General features: G+C 40.0%; 1 protein-coding gene across 1 annotated transcript in view; it reads right to left on the bottom strand.

Annotated features, from left to right (window-relative positions):
• enpp2 (ectonucleotide pyrophosphatase/phosphodiesterase 2) overlaps nt 1-20,665 on the bottom strand; it is a 75,240-nt gene that overhangs the window by 12,528 nt on the left and 42,047 nt on the right. The window contains exons 15-20 of the mRNA XM_061881626.1: nt 17,903-18,030; nt 10,175-10,250; nt 10,010-10,097; nt 7,009-7,178; nt 2,495-2,630; nt 258-397 (exon numbers count right to left, since the gene is read on the bottom strand). Of these exons, the coding sequence (XP_061737610.1) occupies nt 258-397; nt 2,495-2,630; nt 7,009-7,178; nt 10,010-10,097; nt 10,175-10,250; nt 17,903-18,030 (738 nt within the window). The remainder of the gene's footprint in view (nt 1-257; nt 398-2,494; nt 2,631-7,008; nt 7,179-10,009; nt 10,098-10,174; nt 10,251-17,902; nt 18,031-20,665) is intronic.

Below are 20,665 nucleotides of genomic sequence, written 5' to 3'. Positions count from 1 at the left end.
AGGGATGTGGTTGTGAGTTTGTGAAGCCCTTTGAGACACATGTGATTAAGGGAATTTTGATTGATTGATTGATTAATTAATAGATTAATTGATCCATTTTTTATGTAATTTGTACACAATTTTCATTGTTTTCTTTCTATAAAAAAAAGGGGGTTTTGCTAATATTTTCGGGTGTCTGGATTGATAAAAGTGAATAGTTTCAATTTGCATATGATTTAGAAGGGGATATAACGCTGTGAGGGAAGGGGATACAGCACCTGTCGGTTAAGCGTGTATGACGTCCACAAAGGCATCGCCAGATCCCTGCTGTAGCCACAGATGTAGTCAGCGTGCTGCAGAATGGAATACTTGCTGTGGTACTGTACTGCAGGTCGACCATAGGGCAAATTCCTACTGTCTGTGAGACAAGAATGGACACATAATGCAATATCATATTTATCAACTGCCATCCATCAAAAAAAAAAACATCTCAGTTGGGATACTTTGGAAGACAGTTTTGCAATTATGCTTGCAATTTTACCACTCTTCAATCATTTAAACCTAAAATTAATGTGTTTTGAGACACGACTCCATTTTGGTCCCGTTTAAACAAGAGTTTTTAGGCTAACTTTTTTAGCTTCCAGTAGTTCACGGCACAGATAGCAGCAGCATCATCATTTCCACAAGAATCTACTAGTTTATTCATCACACACGAGTGAATGTGTGAGTTACATACATATATATACCCCGTTTCCATATGAGTTGGGAAATTGTGTTAGATGTAAATATAAACGGAATACAATGATTTGCAAATCCTTTTCAACCCATATTCAGTTGAATGCACTACAAAGACAACATATTTCACGTTGAAACTCATAAACTTTATTTTTTTTTTTGCAAGTAATAATTAACTCGGAGAACATCCTCACTGTAACACAACATAAACACAACCAAACAAATACCCAGAATCCCATGCATGCCATATACTCCTGCTAGCACCAAACCCCGCGCTCCCAACCCCGCCCACCTCAACCGGTACCAATCGGGCCGCAGAAGAATTTTTTATAATATATATATATATTTTTGGGGGTAATTTATTTTTTATGAAATCAACATAAACAACACAAAGATATACTTACAATTAGTGCACCAACCCAAAAAAAAACCTCCCTTTTTCATGACAAAAAAATATTTTTTATAATATATATATATATATATATATATATATATATATATATATATATATGTTTTTGGGTAATTTATTTTTTATCAAATCAACATAAACAACACAAAGATATACTTACAATTAGTGCACCAACCCAAAAAACCTCCCTTTTTCATGACAAAAAAATATATTTTTTATAATATATATATATATGTTTTTGGGTAATTTATTTTTTATTAAATCAACATAAACAACACAAAGATATACTTACAATTAGTGCACCAAACCAAAAAAACTCCCTTTTTCATGACAAAAAAAATATATTTTTATAATATATATATATATTTTTGGGGTATAATTAATTTTTTATTAAATCAACATAAACAACACAAAGATATACTTACAATTAGTGCACCAATCCAAAAAAACTCCCTTTTTAATGACAAAAAAAATATTTTTTTATAATATATATATATTTTTTGGGGTAATTTATTTTTTATTAAATCAACATAAACAACACAAAGATATATACTTACAATTAGTGCACCAACCCAAAAAAACTCCCTTTTTCATGACAAAAAAAATATTTTTTTATAATATATGTATATATTTTTTGGGGTAATTTATTTTTTATTAAATCAACTTAAACAACACAAAGATATACTTACAATTAGTGCACCAACCCAAAAAAACTCCCTTTTACATGACAAAAAAAATATTTTTTATAATATATATATATATATTTTTTGGGGGGGGTAATTTATTTTTTATTAAATCAACATAAACAACACAAAAATATATACTTACAATTAGTGCACCAACCCAAAAAACTCCCTTTTACATGACAAAAAAAATATTTTTTATAATATATATATATATATATTTTTGGGGGGTAATTTATTTTTTATTAAATCAACATAAACAACACAAATATATACTTACAATTAGTGCAGCAACCCAAAAAAACTCCCTTTTTCATGCCCAAAAAAATATTTTTTATAATATATATATATATATATATATATATATATTTTTGGGGGTAATTTATTTTTTATTAAATCAACATAAACAACACAAAAATATATACTTACAATTAGTGCACCAACCCAAAAAACCTCCCTTTTTCATGACAAAAAAATGTATTTTTTATAATATATATATATATGTTTTTGGGTAATTTATTTTTTATTAAATCAACATAAACAACACAAAGATATATACTTACAATTAGTGCACCAAACCAAAAAAACTCCCTTTTTAATGACAAAAAATTAATCCCCCCCCACCGGTGGTCCAGATGACACAAAACTAAACTCCTAACAATCTGACAAAGAATGATTGGAGACTAACCATCAATAGCTTGCATCAGTCGCAGGTTGAGCTCCTCCACCTGGTTCTGTAAGAGACAGAGCCAGAGTGACTCCAGATTATAGCCTCGTGCAATCGTCACTTTCAAACTTCTCTGGCCTCTACTCTTCACTCCCAACTGCAAGAAAAAGAAAGAAATAAGTGGATAAAGTAGAAAATCATTTTTACTACAAAGTTCCAGTTGTGGGTTGCAAGTGTGTATGGATGTCATCTGTTCAATTTAAATCTAAGCTAATCAATAAATTAACATGTCAATAAAAAATGCATTCGATAATCATTTTTCTTCTTTGTTGGAAGAAACCGGAAGTCGCAAAGCAAGGCTGGTTGCATGCACAAAGGCACTCGCTGTCTGGCAACCGAGCAACACAGGAAGTGATCGCTGATATGTGGGAGTGACACGCTGACAGCCAATCAGGTAACAGTAAATGATCTGTATTTATCAGCGGCGGGCTGTGCGTTTCCCACCTAGGCTTTAAGTGATGTCCAACTTCAATCAATCAATCAATCAATCAATCAATGTTTACTTATATAGCCCTAAATCACTAGTGTCTCAAAGGGCTGCACAAACCACTACCACATCCTCGGTAGGCCCACATAAGGGCAAGGAAAACTCACACCCAGTGGGACGTCGGTGACAATGATGACTATGAGAACCTTGGAGAGGAGGAAAAAGCAATGGATGTCGAGCGGGTCCAACACGCCGGATTGTAGTCAGCTGGAGGCGTGTCTTAATGAAATTAAACAATGGATGTCCGTTAACTTTTTGCAACTCAACGCCAAAAAAACGGAAATGCTGATTATCGGTCCTGCTAGACACCGACCTCTATTTAATAATACAACTCTAACATTTGACAACCAAACAATTAAACAAGGCGACACGGTAAAGAATCTGGGTATTATCTTCCACCCAACTCTCTCCTTTGAGTCACACATTAAAAGCGTTACTAAAACGGCCTTCTTTCATCTCCGTAATATCGCTAAAATTCGCTCCATTCTGTCCACTAAAGACGCTGAGATCATTATCCATGCGTTTGTTACGTCTTGTCTCGATTACTGTAACGCATTATTTTGGGGTCTCCCCATGTCTAGCATTAAAAGATTACAGTTGGTACAAAATGCGGCTGCTAGACTTTTGACAAGAACAAGAAAGTTTGATCACATTACGCCTGTACTGTATATACCTTTATATACATATATACATACATATATACCTATACTGTATATACCTTTATATACATATATACATACATATATACCTATACTGTATATACCTTTATATACATATATACATACATATATACCTATACTGTATATACCTTTATATACATATATACATACATATATACCTGTACTGTATATACCTTTATATACATATATACATACATATATACCTGTACTGGCTCACCTGCACTGGCTTCCTGTGCACTTAAGATGTGACTTTAAGGTTTTACTACTTACGTATAAAATACTACACGGTCTAGCTCCATCCTATCTTGCCGATTGTATTGTACCATATGTCCCGGCAAGAAATCTGCCTTCAAAGGACTCCGGCTTATTAGTGATTCCCAAAGCCCAAAAAAAGTCTGCGGGCTATAGAGCGTTTTCATTTCGGGCTCCAGTACTCTGGAATGCCCTCCCGGTAACAGTTCGAGATGCCACCTCAGTAGAAGCATTTAAGTCTCACCTTAAAACTCATTTGTATACTCTAGCCTTTAAATAGACTCCCTTTTTAGACCAGTTGATCTGCCGTAACTTCAATAATTACCTCTGAAAATACCGTAATTTATGTCAGTACGTGACCATTGCTGGGGAAATACTACACAGAAACACATTTACACTGCAAAACGTCAGTGTTCAAAAACAAGAAAAAAAATTACAAAAATTAGGGGTGTTTTATTTGAACTAAGCAAAATTTTCTGCCAGTAAAATAAGAAAATTTGGCTTGTCAAGACTTTCCAAAACAAGCAAAATGAGCTAACCTCAATGAAACCAAAAATACCTTTAAATACGTATATTCTCACTAATGACTGTACTACTACAAACCCTGTTTCCATAAGAGTTGGGAAATTGTGTTGGATTTAAATATAAACGGAATACATCCATCTACTGTATCCATCCATTTTTTACCGCTTATTCCCTTTGGGCGGAATACATCCATCTACTGTATCCATCCATTTTTTACCGCTTATTCCCTTTGGGCGGAATACATCCATCCATCCATCTTCTTCCGCTTATCTGAGGTCGGGTCGCGGGGGCAACAACCTAAGCAGGGAAACCCAGACTTCCCTCTCTCCAGCCACTTCGTCCAGCTCTTCCCGGGGGATCCCGAGGCGTTCCCAGGCCAGCCGGGAGACATAGTCTTCCCAACGTGTCCTGGGTCTTCCCCGTGGCCTCCTACCGGTTGGACGTGCCCTAAACACCTCCCTAGGGAGGCGTTCGGGTGGCATCCTGACCAGATGCCCGAACCACCTCATCTGGCTCCTCTCCATGTGAAGGAGCAGCGGGTTTACGTTGAGCTCTTCCCGGATGGTAGAGCTTCTGACCCTATCTCTAAGGGAGAGACCCGCCACACGGCGGAGGAAACTCATTTGGGCCGCTTGTACCCGTGATCTTATCCTTTCGGTCATGACCCAAAGCTCATGACCATAGGTGAGGATGGGAACGTAGATCGACCGGTAAATTGAGAGCTTTGCCTTCCGGCTCAGCTCCTTCTTCACCACAACGGATCGGTACAACGTCCGCATTACTGAAGACGCCGCACCGATCCGCCTGTCGATCTCACGATCCACTCTTCCCTCACTCGTGAACAAGACTCCTAGGTACTTGAACTCCTCCACTTGGGGCAGGGTCTCCTCCCCAACCCGGAGATGGCATTCCACCCTTTTCCGGGAGAGAACCATGGACTCGGACTTGGAGGTGCTGATTCTCATTCCGGTCGCTTCACACTCGGCTGCAAACCGATCCAGTGAGAGCTGAAGATCCCGGCCAGATGAAGCCATCAGGACCACATCATCTGCAAAAAGCAGAGACCTAATCCTGCGGTCACCAAACCGGAACCCCTCAACGCCTTGACTGCAATTATTTGCAAATCCTTTTCAACCCATATTCAGTTGAATGCACTACAAAGACAAGATATTTGATGTTCAAACTCATAAACTTTTTTTTTTTTTTTGCAAATAATAATTAACTTAGAATTTCATGGCTGCAACACGTGCCAAAGTAGTTGGGAAAGGGCATGTTCACCACTGGGTTACATCACCAAAATGGATACATGGATGATACAGCAGAGGATTGGGAGAATGTCATGTGGTAAAATGAAACCAAAATAGAACTTTTTGGTATAAACTCAACTCGTCGTGTTTGGAGGAAGAAGAATACTGAGTTGCCTCCCAAGAACACCATACCTACTGTGAAGCATGGGGGTGGGAACATCATGCTTTGGGGCTGTTTTTCTGCTAAGGCAGGGGTGTCAAACTCAAATACAGAGTGGGCCAAAATTCTAAACTGAACAAAGCCGCGGGCCAAAGTTGAACAACTTAACATTTTAATAAGGACCCAAACAAGTTTTGCATTGAATATTGAACAAGCAAGGCTTATATAACTTTATAGTGACATGCAAAATCAAGTTTTGTTGGTAGCGGGGGTGTATATTGTAGCGTCCCGGAAGAGTTAGTGCTGCCAGGGCCTCTGGGTATTCGTTCTGTTGTGTTTATGTTGTGTTACGGTGTGGATGTTCTCCCGAAATGTGTTTGTCATTCTTGTTTGGTGTGGGTTCACAGTGTGGTGTAACAATGTTAAAGTTGTTTAAACGGCCACCTTCAGTGTGACCTGTATGGCTTTTGACCAAGTATGCCTTGAATTTACTTGTGTGTGGGTGGAAGCTGCATATATTACGTGACTGGGCCGGCACGCTGTTTGTATGGAGGAAAAGTGGACCTGACGACAGGTTGTAGAGGACGCTAAAAGCAGTACCTTTAAGGCACGCCCCCAATATTGTTGTCCGGGTGGAAATTCGGGAGAATGGTTGCCCCGGGAGATTTTCGGGGGGAGGGGCACTGAAATTCGGGATTCTCCTGGAAAAATCGGGAGGGTTGGCAAGTATGACACCCATGTGCTAAGGGGACAGGACGATTGATCCGTGTTAAGGAAAGAATGAATGGGGCCATGTATCGTGAGATTTGGAGCCAAAACCTCCTTCCATCAGTGAGAGCTTTGAATGGTTGACCAAATACTTATTTTCCACCATCATTTACAAATAAATTCTTAAAAATTCCTACAATGTGAATTCCTGGATTTTTTTTTCACATTCTGTCTCTCACAGTTGAAGTGTACCTATGATGAAAATGACAGACCTCTGTCATCCTTTGAAGTGGGAGAACTTGCACAATCGCTGGCTGACTAAATACTTTTTTGCCCCACTGTATACAGTATTCGGTCGGTGCCTGTAAAATGACCAAATTCGGTACCCATCTCTAATTATAGTACACAAGTCTTACCTTGTAATGACAGCTGCAGCCGAGTTCATCGGCGTGCGTATGATCATAAACAGTCGTGGTCGGCTTGGAAACTTCCTCTGGCATTGTGGGTTTGTAGGGAGGGTTTCTCAACAGGTGGTTCAGACTTCCGTATGTTCCGTTATTAGGGGCTGGGTTTAGACTGAGAAGATCTGTGGGCAAAAAGGTTTCCAGTCAGCTGAGGAAGAAAATATATCAAATATTTGTGCTTCTCAACTGGTCCGGACTGAGACGATCTACTGGGAATGTTATTTTAATATATGTTGCTAAAATGATCCTATCTGCAAAGGGGTGCCCAAAATGTTCCTAATGAGGGCCATAGACTGACAAATCAAAGGATGCGGGGAACATTTTTGAAGTTTTCACGTTCAAAACCAGTACTATACATCTGTCAAAACGTGGACTATGGGGTTTATTTTTCCGGAAGGCAAAGGAAAGTTGGCGCGGGCAAGACGTGAATGTAAGTACATATTTAATTTTCCTTATAAAAGGAATAAACAAAAGGCGCGCATGAGGGCGGAAGTACAAAACTTGGCTGTAAAAACAAAACTAGCACAAAGGCAGAACTATGGACAAAAAACAAAAGACATTAACTGTGGCATTAAACAAACCACAAACCTACGTGGCATGGGACTAAGAAACAAGCAGCGTGGATCGTAAACATGGCATGACGTCAGTAGAGGTAAAGTCGCCAGGCTGACTACCTGGCAACTACCGGTTTAAATAATGCTGTGGTGATTAGGGAAAGGTGTGCGAGTGCAAAATGTGAGACGGGAGCGTGACATGAAGACAGGTGAAAACTAATGGGTAGTCATGGAAACAAACAAGGAAGTGCAAAACCAGGAACTGAGTGTCCAAAAAAACAAACAGCACATGGCCAAACAAAAACGTGATCAACAGACATGAGAATATCGATGTTAGTTTCTCTACAGAATCTCCTCTCTGGTCAACAAAAGCACCATGAAGATTCTAGCGGGAACTCCCGTTCAACCCTTTTTCAGTTACGCTTGCACCTCCTGGAACCCCAGGACCTCCAAAACCCTCAAATCTAGACTCCAAACATCCCAGAACAAGCTAATCCGGTTACTTTTAGACCTCCACCCCAGATCACACCTCACTCCTACCCACCTCTCCAAAGTGGACTGGGCTCAGGGTGGAGGACAGAGTAAAACAACTTGCATTGAGCCTGGTCTATAAAATCTACTACACCCCCCTGATACCGAAGTACATGTCAAACTACTTCTAGAACATTAATGACCGCCATAACCACAACACCAGGGGGAGCTCCACAAACCATGTTAAACCCAGATTCTGATCTAACAAAGGTCTTAATTAAAGGCCTACTGAAACCCACTACTGACCACGCAGTCTGATAGTTTATATATCAATGATGAAATATTAACATTGCAACACATGCCAATACGGCCTTTTTAGTTTACTAAATTGCAATTTTAAATTTCCCGCAAGTTTCTTGTTGAAAACGTCGCGGAATGATGACGCGTACGCGTGACGTCACCGACATTCAGGAAATATTAGCTCGGCACCAGTTACGGCTAAAAGTTGTCTGCTTTAATGGAATAATTACACAGTATTTTGGACATCTGTGTTGCTGAATCTTTTGCAATTTGTTCAATTAATAATGGAGACGTCAAAGAAGAATGCTGTCGGTGGAAAGCGGTGGATTGCAGCTGCCTTTAGCACCGAGACACAGCCGGTGTTTCTTTGTTTGTTGTGAAGCTTTAACACAGAGCGGTCAAGCGAACATGTTTTCTCTACGTCAACCAGCATGTTTTTGGATGGGAGAATTGTGATATATATCTTACCTTGTGAGATGACGCTGGCTGCTGCGAGCTCATATTTAAGAAAAAAATCACTAACAGGGCGGACGCAGAGAAACACATTTTGTTTCTAGAGACTCCGTACCTACTGTGAAAACTCTAAAGACCGACTGCACTGTTCCTGTCTTCACCATAAAAGACCTGTTTCATCCTGCTAACAAAATAAGAGTCTCAGAAAGCTAGCGAGCTACGGAGTTTGATGCCAATGTATTTCTCCCCCGCCCTCAGCGACCGCTTTCTCACTTGCTTGCCCACCCGCACACTCACTGACGTCACTCACCTGCTGCCAGACATTAAAGGGCCACACACATATGCTACTCTCATAACAAAGTGTTTAAAAACGAGTATGCAAGTTGGACAAATCAGATGCCAAATCCAACCACTTTCATGTGGTATTGGACAGAAAGGAGGACTTTTTTTTCTTCCTCCATTTGAAAATGCGGACGTTATCAGCACCACTGTCTGATTCCAATCAATGCAAGTCATCAGAATCAGGTAATACACCAACTTATATTCTTGTCTTCATGAGAAGAAAGGAATCTATGTGTGTTAAACATGCTTGTATTATCATTAAACACCATTAACTTGTTAACAAAAATGTCTCTTTCATAAATAAATAAATATAAATTATAAATAGGAATGAGGTAGATCTCCTCGACTTGGTCAATTGAAAAGTAGCTCGCCTGCAGAAAAAGTGTGGGCACCCCTGCACTAGACTAACACCCTCCCCGGATTGTAAATAATCTAATGTATATACTTGTTCTTATGCTATGTGAACTCACTATGTTCTCTGCTGGCTGTACATATCCTACTAAGTAAGACCGACACTGTTTCAATGTCCATTTCTCTGTTGATGCAATTGATGACTGAAGTACTGATATCAACCAAACCTAACCCCCGGATTGTAAATAATGTAAATAATTCAATATATATACTATGATGATTAACTTGTATTATGCTGATAGTATATATCTGTACCATGAATTGATTAATGTGGACCCCGACTTAAACCGGTCAATTGTACGGAATATGCACTGTACTGTGCATCCAACTAATAAAATGTGAATATTTTAGTTTTTCGCACCCCAGTCTCTCTTATTCACACATACAACAAAACATTGTACTTAAAAAAACAAAGGTCTTACCACACATAACGTTATAAAGCTCGATATTTTCAAAGGCTGGAACTTTAGTCTTGAATTTGAATGAAGGTCCATATCCCAGGAAAATTGTCTGAAATCACAGTTGGAGGTACTGTACATTTTTGAATTCTATATTTCCATAAAAAGGATAAAGAAATGATGAAGTACCTGCATACTATTGATCTTGCTGTCATATCCGTGGTCACCGAAGAAGCCACAAAGTCTTTTAACTTCAGGTGCTTTCCTGGAATAAAAATATAGTTATTGCATCATTAGGTTGATGTACTCAAAGTGAAAAGGTAAAAGGAAGGCAAAATACCTGTAAATATGTTCTGTGTTTGTTTGGATCACAAAGGCAATCAATTAAATTATTGAATTATTTATGTGATAACATTATTTTTGTGTTCATAAAGTCTGTTTCGTAACCACTGTTGGATTGCGAGCACCCCCTGGAGGACCTAAAAAAAATGTTTCGCAGCTGTGGTTGGTATGGGCCGCAGTGGTATCCAGGTGTAATACACTTTTACACCACTAGTGGCAGTAATGACAATCTCAAACATTCAGAAGAAGTCATAGAGGTTTCCCAAGCGCAAAAATTATGACTAAATTGGTAAAACTGTATGTTCATTTGCACTTAATTTTATCAACACTATAATGTACATTATTATTTATTTTTAATTTAGTCAGAATGTATTTTAGCACTGCCTAATTGCATTGTATGTTCAATTTACTTGATCAGTTTTTATGGGTTGATTTGTATTTTTTTTTTTTAATCAGCCTGACAATAATCATTGTGATGAACACATGCGTTCATATCATTTGACGAGGTTTTAAACTGTGAGTAGGTTGGATAGAAATATTTAATACAATTAAAATAAAGACTAAAATGACTAATTCAGTGTTAGTATTTGAGTGGGTCCTAGGTCCCCTGTAGTGGAAAAGTTGGGCCCGAGGTCAAAAAAGTTAAGAACCCCTGCATTAATTTCAACACAAAATGGTGAAGTTGAAACGATTTAAATAGTTGACAATTAAAACAATGAATAAATAAAGATGCTGCAAAGATGGTGTGAAAAATACCATAAGATTGTGTTCAAATTTCTCACATAAGATCGTAATTTTTGCTTATTAAAATAAAATATCTGTATGAAATATCCACTGTGTTAAGTTGTTAAAATAACAATTAAACACTAACACCCAGCTGCAATATTTGATGTAATACTCGTGTTTTTTAAGGTTTTTCACCAGCAAATTCAGTCCGAATCTAGAGCTCGTTTAGGTAAATTGGAAAAAAAAGAAAACTAATTATTACAGAGCAGCATTTAACCTTTCTCACTATCTTTAAAGCCAAAATGATGTTAGTGTTATTCAGTGCTTCTCAATTATTTTCTGATACGCACCCCCCCTACTCTTCATGAATAGTATCATTTGTCTATAAAATGGTTATAAGTACACCTCTGCATAACATTCTGTCCTTATTAACATTAAAGAAAACAAAAAAGAAACATATCAATATTCAGCAAAAAGTAAGTTTATTAACGTTGTTTTTTTAGTCTGTTACAGAAAAGATTTAAAGTGCATCAATTAGCTTGGAATAAAAAAATATATATATTATTTAAACTATAAACCTTTTTTTTGACCAATCCGAACCATTTGATACTGAAAATATTATTATTTTTATTTTTACATAGCACTTTTCTCTAGTGACTCAAAGGGCTTTTACATAGTGAAACCCAAGATCTACTGTAAGTTACCGTATTATTCGGACTATAAGTCACAGTTTTTTTTCATAGTTTGGCTGCGGGTGCGACTTATAATCAGGAGCGACTTATGTGTGAAATTATTAACACATTACCGTAAAATATCAAATAATATTATATAGCTCATTCACGTAAGAGACTAGACCACGGGGTCGGCAACCCAAAATGTTGAAAGAGTAATACTGGGCCAAAAATACAAAAACAAATCCGTCCGGAGCCTCAAAAAATAAAAAGCCATATTACATACAGATAGTGTCATGAGATATAAACTGAATTATGAGGACTTAAAGGAAACTAAATGAGCTCAAATATAGCTACAAATGAGGCATAATGATATACAGCTAGCCTGAATAGCATGTTAGCATCGATTAGCTTGCAGTCATGCACTGACCAAATATGTCTGATTAGCTCTCCACATAAGTCAATAAAATTAACAAAACTCATATTTGTGCATTCATGCACAACGTTATGTTTGGTGGACAAAATGAGACAGAAAAAGAAGTGGCATAAATCACGTCTTAGAAAGTCGGAGAAAGTTATACATGTAAACCAGGGGTGGCCATTACGTCGATCGCGAGCTACCAGTCGACCGCGGGGGGTGTGTCAGTCGATCTCCAGCCAGGCTTTTAAAAAAAATAGACCTGAAAATGAGTGATCATCAATCTTCACCAAGACGTCACTTAAATGACATTCACGGTACCGGAGGGTCTTGTGAGATGACGCTGGCTGCTGCAAGATCATTATTATGAAAATATGACCGAGAGGAAGGCGAGAAACACTTTTTATTTCAACAGACTCTCGCGCCGTACCTTCCGTCAAAACTCTAAAGGCCAACTGCACATTTCCTATCTTCACAATAAAAGCCCTGCTTCATGCTGCCTGCGCTAACTAAATACAGAGTCTCGGAAAACTGGCGTGCACAAGCCATCCCTCAGAAAGCTGGCGTGCACATCACTTGTGCACGCCAGCTTTCCGAGACTCTTATTTTGTTAGCACAGGCAGCATGAAGCAGGGCTTTTATTGTGAAGATAGGAAATGTGCAGTCGGCCTTTAGAGTTTTGACGGAAGGGACGGGGCGAAAGTCTGTTGAAATAAAAAGTGTTTCTCGCCTTCCTCTCTGTCATCTTTTCATAATAATGAACTGGCAGCAGCCAGCGTCATCTCACAAGACCCTCGGGTGCCGTGAATGTCAATCAAGCAAGCTACGGAATTTGCCGCCAATGTTTTTCTTGTAAAGTGTATGGAAGCTGGATGAATTAGATGCCAAAAACCAACCACTTTCATGTGGTATTGTACAGAAAGGACAACTTTTTTTCTCCTCCATTTGAAAATGTGGGCGTTATCATCATTACTGTCTGATTCCAATCAATGCAAGTCATCAGAATCAGGTAATACACCAACTTATATTCTTGTCTTTGTGAAAGAAAGACATCTATATGTGTTACACATGCTTGTATTATCCCTCCATCCATTTTCTACCGCTTATTCCCTTTTGGGGTCGCGGGGGGCGCTGGCGCCTGCTTGTATTATCATTAAACACATTTAACTTGTTTACAAAAATGTCTCTTTCATAAATAAATAAATATAAATGATATATATAAATGAGGTAGATCCCCTCGAGTTGGTCAATTGAAAAGTAGCTCGCCTGCAGAAAAAGTGTGGGCACCCCTGATGGAAAAAAACTATGGTGAGTTCAAGGACCGTCAAAATTAGTAGGACAAAACGGCGCTCACCAAATACTCAAATCAGTGAAGCATGTTTAATATAAACAGTGTGCTTTATAGCAATTAGGGAGGTTTGTGTCATGTTTTTCCTCCTACAGAAACCATATTAAAACAAAAAATATGTTTTTCCCCCTCATCATTTCCATTTTTCATGTATTTTTGAAAAACCTCCAGAGAGCCACTAGGGCGGCGCTAAAGAGCGCTAAAGACTAGACGTATAAGATTTCATGGGATTTATCGATTAGGAGTGACAGATAGTTTGGTAAAGGTATAGCACGTTCTATATGTTATAGTTATTTGAATGACTCTTACCATAATATGTTAGGTTAACATAGCAGTTGCTTATTTATGCCTCATATAACGTACACTTATTCAGCCTGTTGTTCACTATTCTTTATTTATTTTAAATTGCCTTTCAAATGTCTATTCTTGGTGTTGGGTTTCATCAAACACATTTTCCCCAAAAATGCGACTTATACTTAAGGGAGTAGGTTTGATTTTGAGATTGGTGGAGACACAAAAGTGCTCCAAGCCAGCACTCTGAAAGTTTACTTTTTTTTTTTTTTTTTTTACATTAGCAATCATAATTTCACGTCATGCAGATCTTATAGGGTAATGTAACTAAAATGAAAGCAAAGGAGACAACTTGGAAGAGTTCTCATCTTTACTCTTTAGTGTAGGGCTGTAGTGCAACTGTGCATCCATCCATTTTTCTACCGCTTATTCCCTTTTGGGGTCGCGGGGGGCGCTGGCGCCTATCTCAGCTACAATCGGGCGGAAGGCGGGGTACACCCTGGACAAGTCGCCCCCTCATCGCAGGGCCAACACAGATAGACAGACAACATTCACACTCACATTCACACACTAGGGCCAATTTAGTGTTGCCAATCAACCTATCATACTGTCAATTAACATAGCCTACTGTCCATAAATAAATGATAAATGGGTTGTACTTGTATAGCGCTTTTCTACCTTCGAGGTACTCAAAGCGCTTTGACACTACTTCCACAAGCTGATGGAGGGAGCTGCCATGCAAGGCGCTAACCAGCACCCATCAGGGGCAAGGGTGAAGTGTCTTGCTCAGGAAACAACGGACGTGACGAGGTTGGTACTAGGTGGGGATTGAACCAGGGACCCTCGGGTTGAGCGCGGCCACTCTCCCACTGCGCCACGCCGTCCCCATCAACAACATCAGAAATACATTCATGCAATACAACATTGTAAATAAACATAAATTAACCGTAATAAACTTTCCCCCAACTTGTGTTTAAATCACTCACAATTTTTCCCTTCATTTACTTCTTTCTATTGCTGCTTTTGTACTGTAAATATGTTACATGAAACAAAAAAAATTTCAAAAAATAAAACGGAAAGGTGAAATCCAGCGATCTGATTAGCTGTTATCCATCCATCCATCCATCTTCTTCCGCTTATCCGAGGTCGGGTCGCGGGGGCAGCAGCCTAAGCAGGGAAACCCAGACTTCCCTCTCCCCCGCCACTTCGTCTAGCTCTTCCCAGGGGATCCTGAGGCCAGCCAGGAGACATAGTCTTCCCAACGTGTCCTGGGTCTTCCCCGTGGCCTCCTACCGGCTGGACGTGCCCTAAACACCTCCCTAGGGAGGCGTTCGGGTGGCATCCTGACCAGATGCCCGAACCACCTCATCTGGCTCCTCTCGATGTGGAGGAGCAGCGGCTTTACTTTGAGTTCCTCCCGGATGGCAGAGCTTCTCACCCTATCTCTAAGGGAGAGACCCAAACTCATTTGGGCCGCTTGTACCCGTGATCTTATCCTTTCGGTCATGACCCAAAGCTCATGACCATAGGTGAGGATGGGAACGTAGATCGACCGGTAAATTGAGAGCTTTGCCTTCCGGCTCAGCTCCTTCTTCACCACAACGGATCGGTACAACGTCCGCATTACTGAAGACGCCGCACCGATTGGCTGTTAACCGTGGTTTAAATATTGAGCACGGCTACTATTCTAAAGCCTTATCATAGCGTCGGCTATCACTCCGCCTCAGGCACGTACGACTGCTATGAATGGAAGTTGTTGTCATGTATCCATGACAACGGACTGTTGCAGTCAGTAGAAAAAGACAGCTGATGTTTTTACGATGTTAAAAAACGGACTAAAGTAGTTGAATTCACACGTTTAAGGTTAACTTTCACCAACGGGGAGGGTTAACAATGGTAGAGGGGACTGAGCATGGACTTTCACCTGGAAAAAAAGCGGAGGAAAAAGACGAGATGCAGTGCTAATTTGGAGCTAACGTCTGGATAGGTGGGACTGTTTTTTCCACAGTGAGGAGTGACAGCGGGGACAGCCAATCACACGTAAGTTAGCATGAAGGCGGCAACCAATCAGGGAGCGATATTTAGGTTAGAGAGACCGACATTTAACCCTTTCTGTGCCATAATCATTGACTAAACATTACGGGAAGTGCTTGTATTGATAGTGACTACACAGTAGCGGCTGGATGTTGGTCGGGACGTGTCCCTTGCGTCCCTACCCAATTCTACACCCTTGCTTATACTCCAGTGCAACTTATATATGTTTTTTTTCCTTCATTATTATGCATTTTCGGCAGGTGCGACTTATACTTCGGAGCGACTTATACTCCGGAAAATACGATACATTTAAAGCAGTGTGGGTGGCACTGGGAGCAGGTGGGTAAAGTGTCTTGCCCAAGGACAAAACGGCAGTGACTAGGATGGCGGAAGCGGGGATCGAACCTGCAACTCTCAAAATGCTGGCACGGCCACTCTACCGACCGAGCTATACCGCCCCCAAAATCAAAACAAGATCAATTAAATAAATAGCAACATTACCGCAGGAGCACAAGATTGTTTATAAAAAGCTTTAACCTACAAAACAAAAATGAATACAACCGTTTTTTTAAACAAAAGGAGGAAGTCCTGCATAAAATATTTTCAAGTTTCTTTAATGATTTTGCCAATCAGATCAGACTAAAAATAAAACACTGCATGATTTTAGGTAAACATAGTTTTGTGAGCAAACCTCTTTGGGAAAAAAAAATTAAAACTGTATAAGATAGTGTAACAATTAGTGAGTGTATTGACACTGCACTAATACTGTTAGTGCTTCATTATGTTCATCCGTTATCGGCTTTTTAAAAAAAATATCTGTATTTGACTTCAAAATAAGATTAATCTTTCACAAATATAATTGTTGCTTTTAAACAAACAGCTGCACAGAAATGAACATGAAACACGCCACTGTGGTCAAGTATCCAAATAGTAAATAGAAAAAGAAGAATATTAGCTTTTTTTTGGCCCTTTAAGATCGAAATGATCCCATACTTCAGAATGTTGCCTTTTCTTAGTTTTATTTAGATCGATTAACTAAATAGATCATCATTTTTTAGTGGGAACTGTCACTTGTGAGCCGAAAGAGCCTGAAGAGCAGTTTGGCGCTTCGCAGTCAAATGACGCAATTTTTTTTCTTCTTAAAGCAACACATCGAAACATTGAGTGATAGTATTTACTCCTTGTGTTTTTAATAAGGCACTACCCGAGGGTCCCTGGTTCAAATCCCACCTAGAACCAACCTCGTCACGTCCGTTGTGTCCTTGAGCAAGACACTTCACCCTTGCTCCTGATGGGTGCTGGTTGGCGCCTTGCATGGCAGCTCCCTCCATCAGTGTGTGAATGTGTGTGTGAATGAGTAAATGTGGAAGTAGTGTCAAAGCGCTTTGAGTACCTTGAAGGTAGAAAAGCGCTATACAAGCACAACCCATTTATTTATTTATTTATTAGTAAGTCAGGATTAATGGCTACAATGAGCATGTTTTGGAGTGCACAGCTTCTCCAAGCGGGGTTTGACGCATGATACTGATAAAGCACCTTGGAGGAATGTTCCGACTTTGTAACAGCAAGTCCTCTCCTGTGTTGTAATAATAAATCGAGTAATAAAATCGGTCTTTTGTATCCTTTTTGCTATGCTGGCACTTAAAGGGGAACATTATCACAATTTCAAAAGGGTTCAAAACAATAAAAATCAGTTCCCAGTGGCTTGTTGTATTTTTTGAATTTTTTTTTCAAAATTTTACCGGTCTCGGAATATCCCTAAATAAAGCTTTAAAGTGCCTTATTTTCGGCTCTCTGCGAAGACACTGGCCATTTCCCTGTGACGTCACACAGTGCTGCCAATGTAAACAAACAATGGGAATACCACAGCAAGATATAGTGACATTAGCTCGGATTCAAACTTGGATTTCAGCGACTTAAGCGATTCAACAGATTACGCATGTATTGAAACAGATGGTCGGAATATGAAAGTATTGAAGAAGAAACTGAAGCTATTGACGCTATTCATAGCCATAGCATGGCCGAATAGCTGCGTTAGCATCGCTGGTAAAATGTGCGGACCAAAACAAAGGTGAAAGAAATGTCACCTGGCAACGTGCCACTTCCTGTCCACCAGCAGATGTACATCCTCAATGCGATGGTTGTTTGCGTAGTGCAGTCTCTTCGGCAGATGCTGCTTAAGGTAAGGCCTGAAATGTTGATCTGGTTTCTTGCACTGGAACGAAATATACAAAGCAAGGAGAAGAACAAATGTCACAATAAATAATCAACTTAGTCAATACAGTTTCGCTGCCTTCAAGGTATTCAAAGCTCTTATAAGCTTTCCCCTGCATTCTACCACTAGATGCATTTGAATGCACAAAAACTGTTCGATTTCCAGTGATGGGCAGTAGCAAGCTACATGTAGCTAAGCTACGTAGTTTAGTTTGTGGAGGGGGTCCGGTCCGATGACCATGGATGAAGTACTGGCTGTCCAGAGTCGAGACCCAGGATGGACCGCTCGCCTGTATCGGTTGGGGACATCTCTACGCTGCTGATCCGCCTCCGCTTGAGATGGTTTCCTGTGGACGGGACTCTCGCTGCTGTCTTGGATCCGCTTTGGACTGAACTCTCGCGGCTGTGTTGGAGCCACTATGGATTGAACTTTCACAGTATCATGTTAGACCCGCTCCACATCCATTGCTTTCGGTCTCCTAGAGGGGGGGGGTTGCCCACATCTGAGGTCCTCTCCAAGGTTTCTCATAGTCAGCATTGTCACTGGCGTCTCACTGGATGTGAATTCTCCCTGCCCAGGATTTGTGCAGTCCTTTGAGACATTTGTGATTTGGGGCTATATAAATAAACATTGATTGATTGATTGATTTAACTACATTTTCCAGTAGCTTAGCTACTTCTAGACCCACGTCGCTAGGTAGGGTACATCAAAGCTACAAGCTACGAAAAGAGAAAATGGACTGCAAATCCAGGCAAAAAAAAATTATGTAGAATATACAATGACTAAAATGTATACAAAGACAATCCATAATTATTGGTGTTTGTTTGATTGGCTAAGGCAGTGTTTTTTGACCTTTTTTGAGCCAAGGCACATTTTTTTTCATTGGAAAAATACGGAGGCACACCACCAGCAGAAAAAATTTAACTCCACCAGGTTGTCTTTAATTTTTTTAGTTTGTCGTTATTTTCCTGTGTGTAGTGCTGTTATCTTGGTGGCTCTTCCTGTTTTGTTGGTGTTTTCCTGCAGAAACGTCACGCTATTACCTGACCCATATTTGCCAACCTTGAGACCGCTGATTTCGGGAGGAGGGGGTTGGGGGGCGTGGTCGGGGTTGGGGCGGAGGCGTGGTTTGGGCAGGGGGGTGGCTAAGAGGGGAGGGGTGTATATTTACAGCCAATTCACCAACTCGAGTATTTCATATATATTTCATATATATATATATATATATGTATGAAATTCTTAACTTTCAGTGAATTCTAGCTATATATATTTATTTTATTATACATATAAATAAAATAAATAGTTGAATTTCAGACGGCACCTATCAAATACACAGTAATAAAAACACAGTTCTACTAACTGTACTGTGCTTGCTGGTTACTAAAAAAACAACAACAATTACCTTTCACTATTTGAGTAACGTCACTTCCGAGTTTCCAGAAGATGCCGCCAGTATGTGCTTTTCCTTTCCGTCTCTCGCTGTCAGCTCTGTTCGTTTTTCTGTTGTTTGCGTCTATTTTCGTCTCTGTTAGTTCACTGCTTGTGTGTGACCGCCAAACACTGTTGGATCTTTGCCCTTCTCCCACTTAATGATCAACTTCGACGTTGGTTTTTCGACGTCCCAGTCAGCTTTTTCACCTGGACGGATTCCTGCCTTCCTTTCCCGCCTCGTGGCTCCTCTCCCCCGCCACCTGCGGGCTGTGTGTCGGGCCCCACCTAGATTAGCTGCGCCCTTGGACGTGCTGGTTCCGCCAAGTTCAGTCTTGTGAACGCAAGATCTTTGACAAACAAAACGTTTATCCTGTACTATTTCTATACTTCCCGCGCACTTGACTTCCTCTGCGTGACGGAAACATGGCTGAGAGCCGGTGAGTCCGCCCCTCTTAATGAACTTCTGCCTCCGGAGTGTTCCTACTTTAATTCTCCGCGGTCGTACGGCCGAAAAGGAGGAGGATTAGCAGTCGTTTTTAAAAATGACTTTAAATGCTGTCAGATCCGCCTGCAATCCTCCTTTTCAATTTTTGAACTGTGCATGTTTGAGCTGGGTGGGGGGCGTGGCCTCCAGCTTCTGCAGATTTTCGGGACAAAATTTCTTCCGGGAGCTTTTCGGGAGAGGCGCTGAATTCCGGGAGTCTCCCGGAAAATCCGGGAGGGTTGGCTAGTATGACCTGACCTGCTTTGTATTGGCAAACAAGACTATTTCAGTTGTGGGGACATTGTTGACTGTCATGTCATGACGGACACATACCGTAAGTCAGGGGTGCCCACACTTTTTCTGCAGGCGAGCTACTTTTCAATTGACCAACTCGAGGGGATCTACCTCATTTATATCTATCATTTATACTTATTTATTTATGAAAGAGACATTTTTGTAAACAAGTTAAATGTGTTTAATGATAATACAAGCATGTGTAACACATATAGATGTCTTTCTTTCACAAAGACAAGAATATAAGTTGGTGTATTACCTGATTCTGATGACTTGCATTGATTGGAATCAGACAGTAATGATGATAACGCCCACATTTTCAAATGGAGGAGAAAAAAAGTTGTCCTTTCTGTACAATACCACATGAAAGTGGTTGGTTTTTGGCATCTAATTCATCCAGCTTCCATACACTTTACAAGAAAAACA

The sequence above is a fragment of the Nerophis ophidion genome, linkage group LG21 (assembly GCF_033978795.1).
Source record: "Nerophis ophidion isolate RoL-2023_Sa linkage group LG21, RoL_Noph_v1.0, whole genome shotgun sequence".
Classification (NCBI taxonomy): Eukaryota; Metazoa; Chordata; class Actinopteri; order Syngnathiformes; family Syngnathidae; genus Nerophis; species Nerophis ophidion.
Note: the sequence above shows the minus strand (reverse complement) of the source record. Positions and strands in the feature narration are given on the sequence as shown.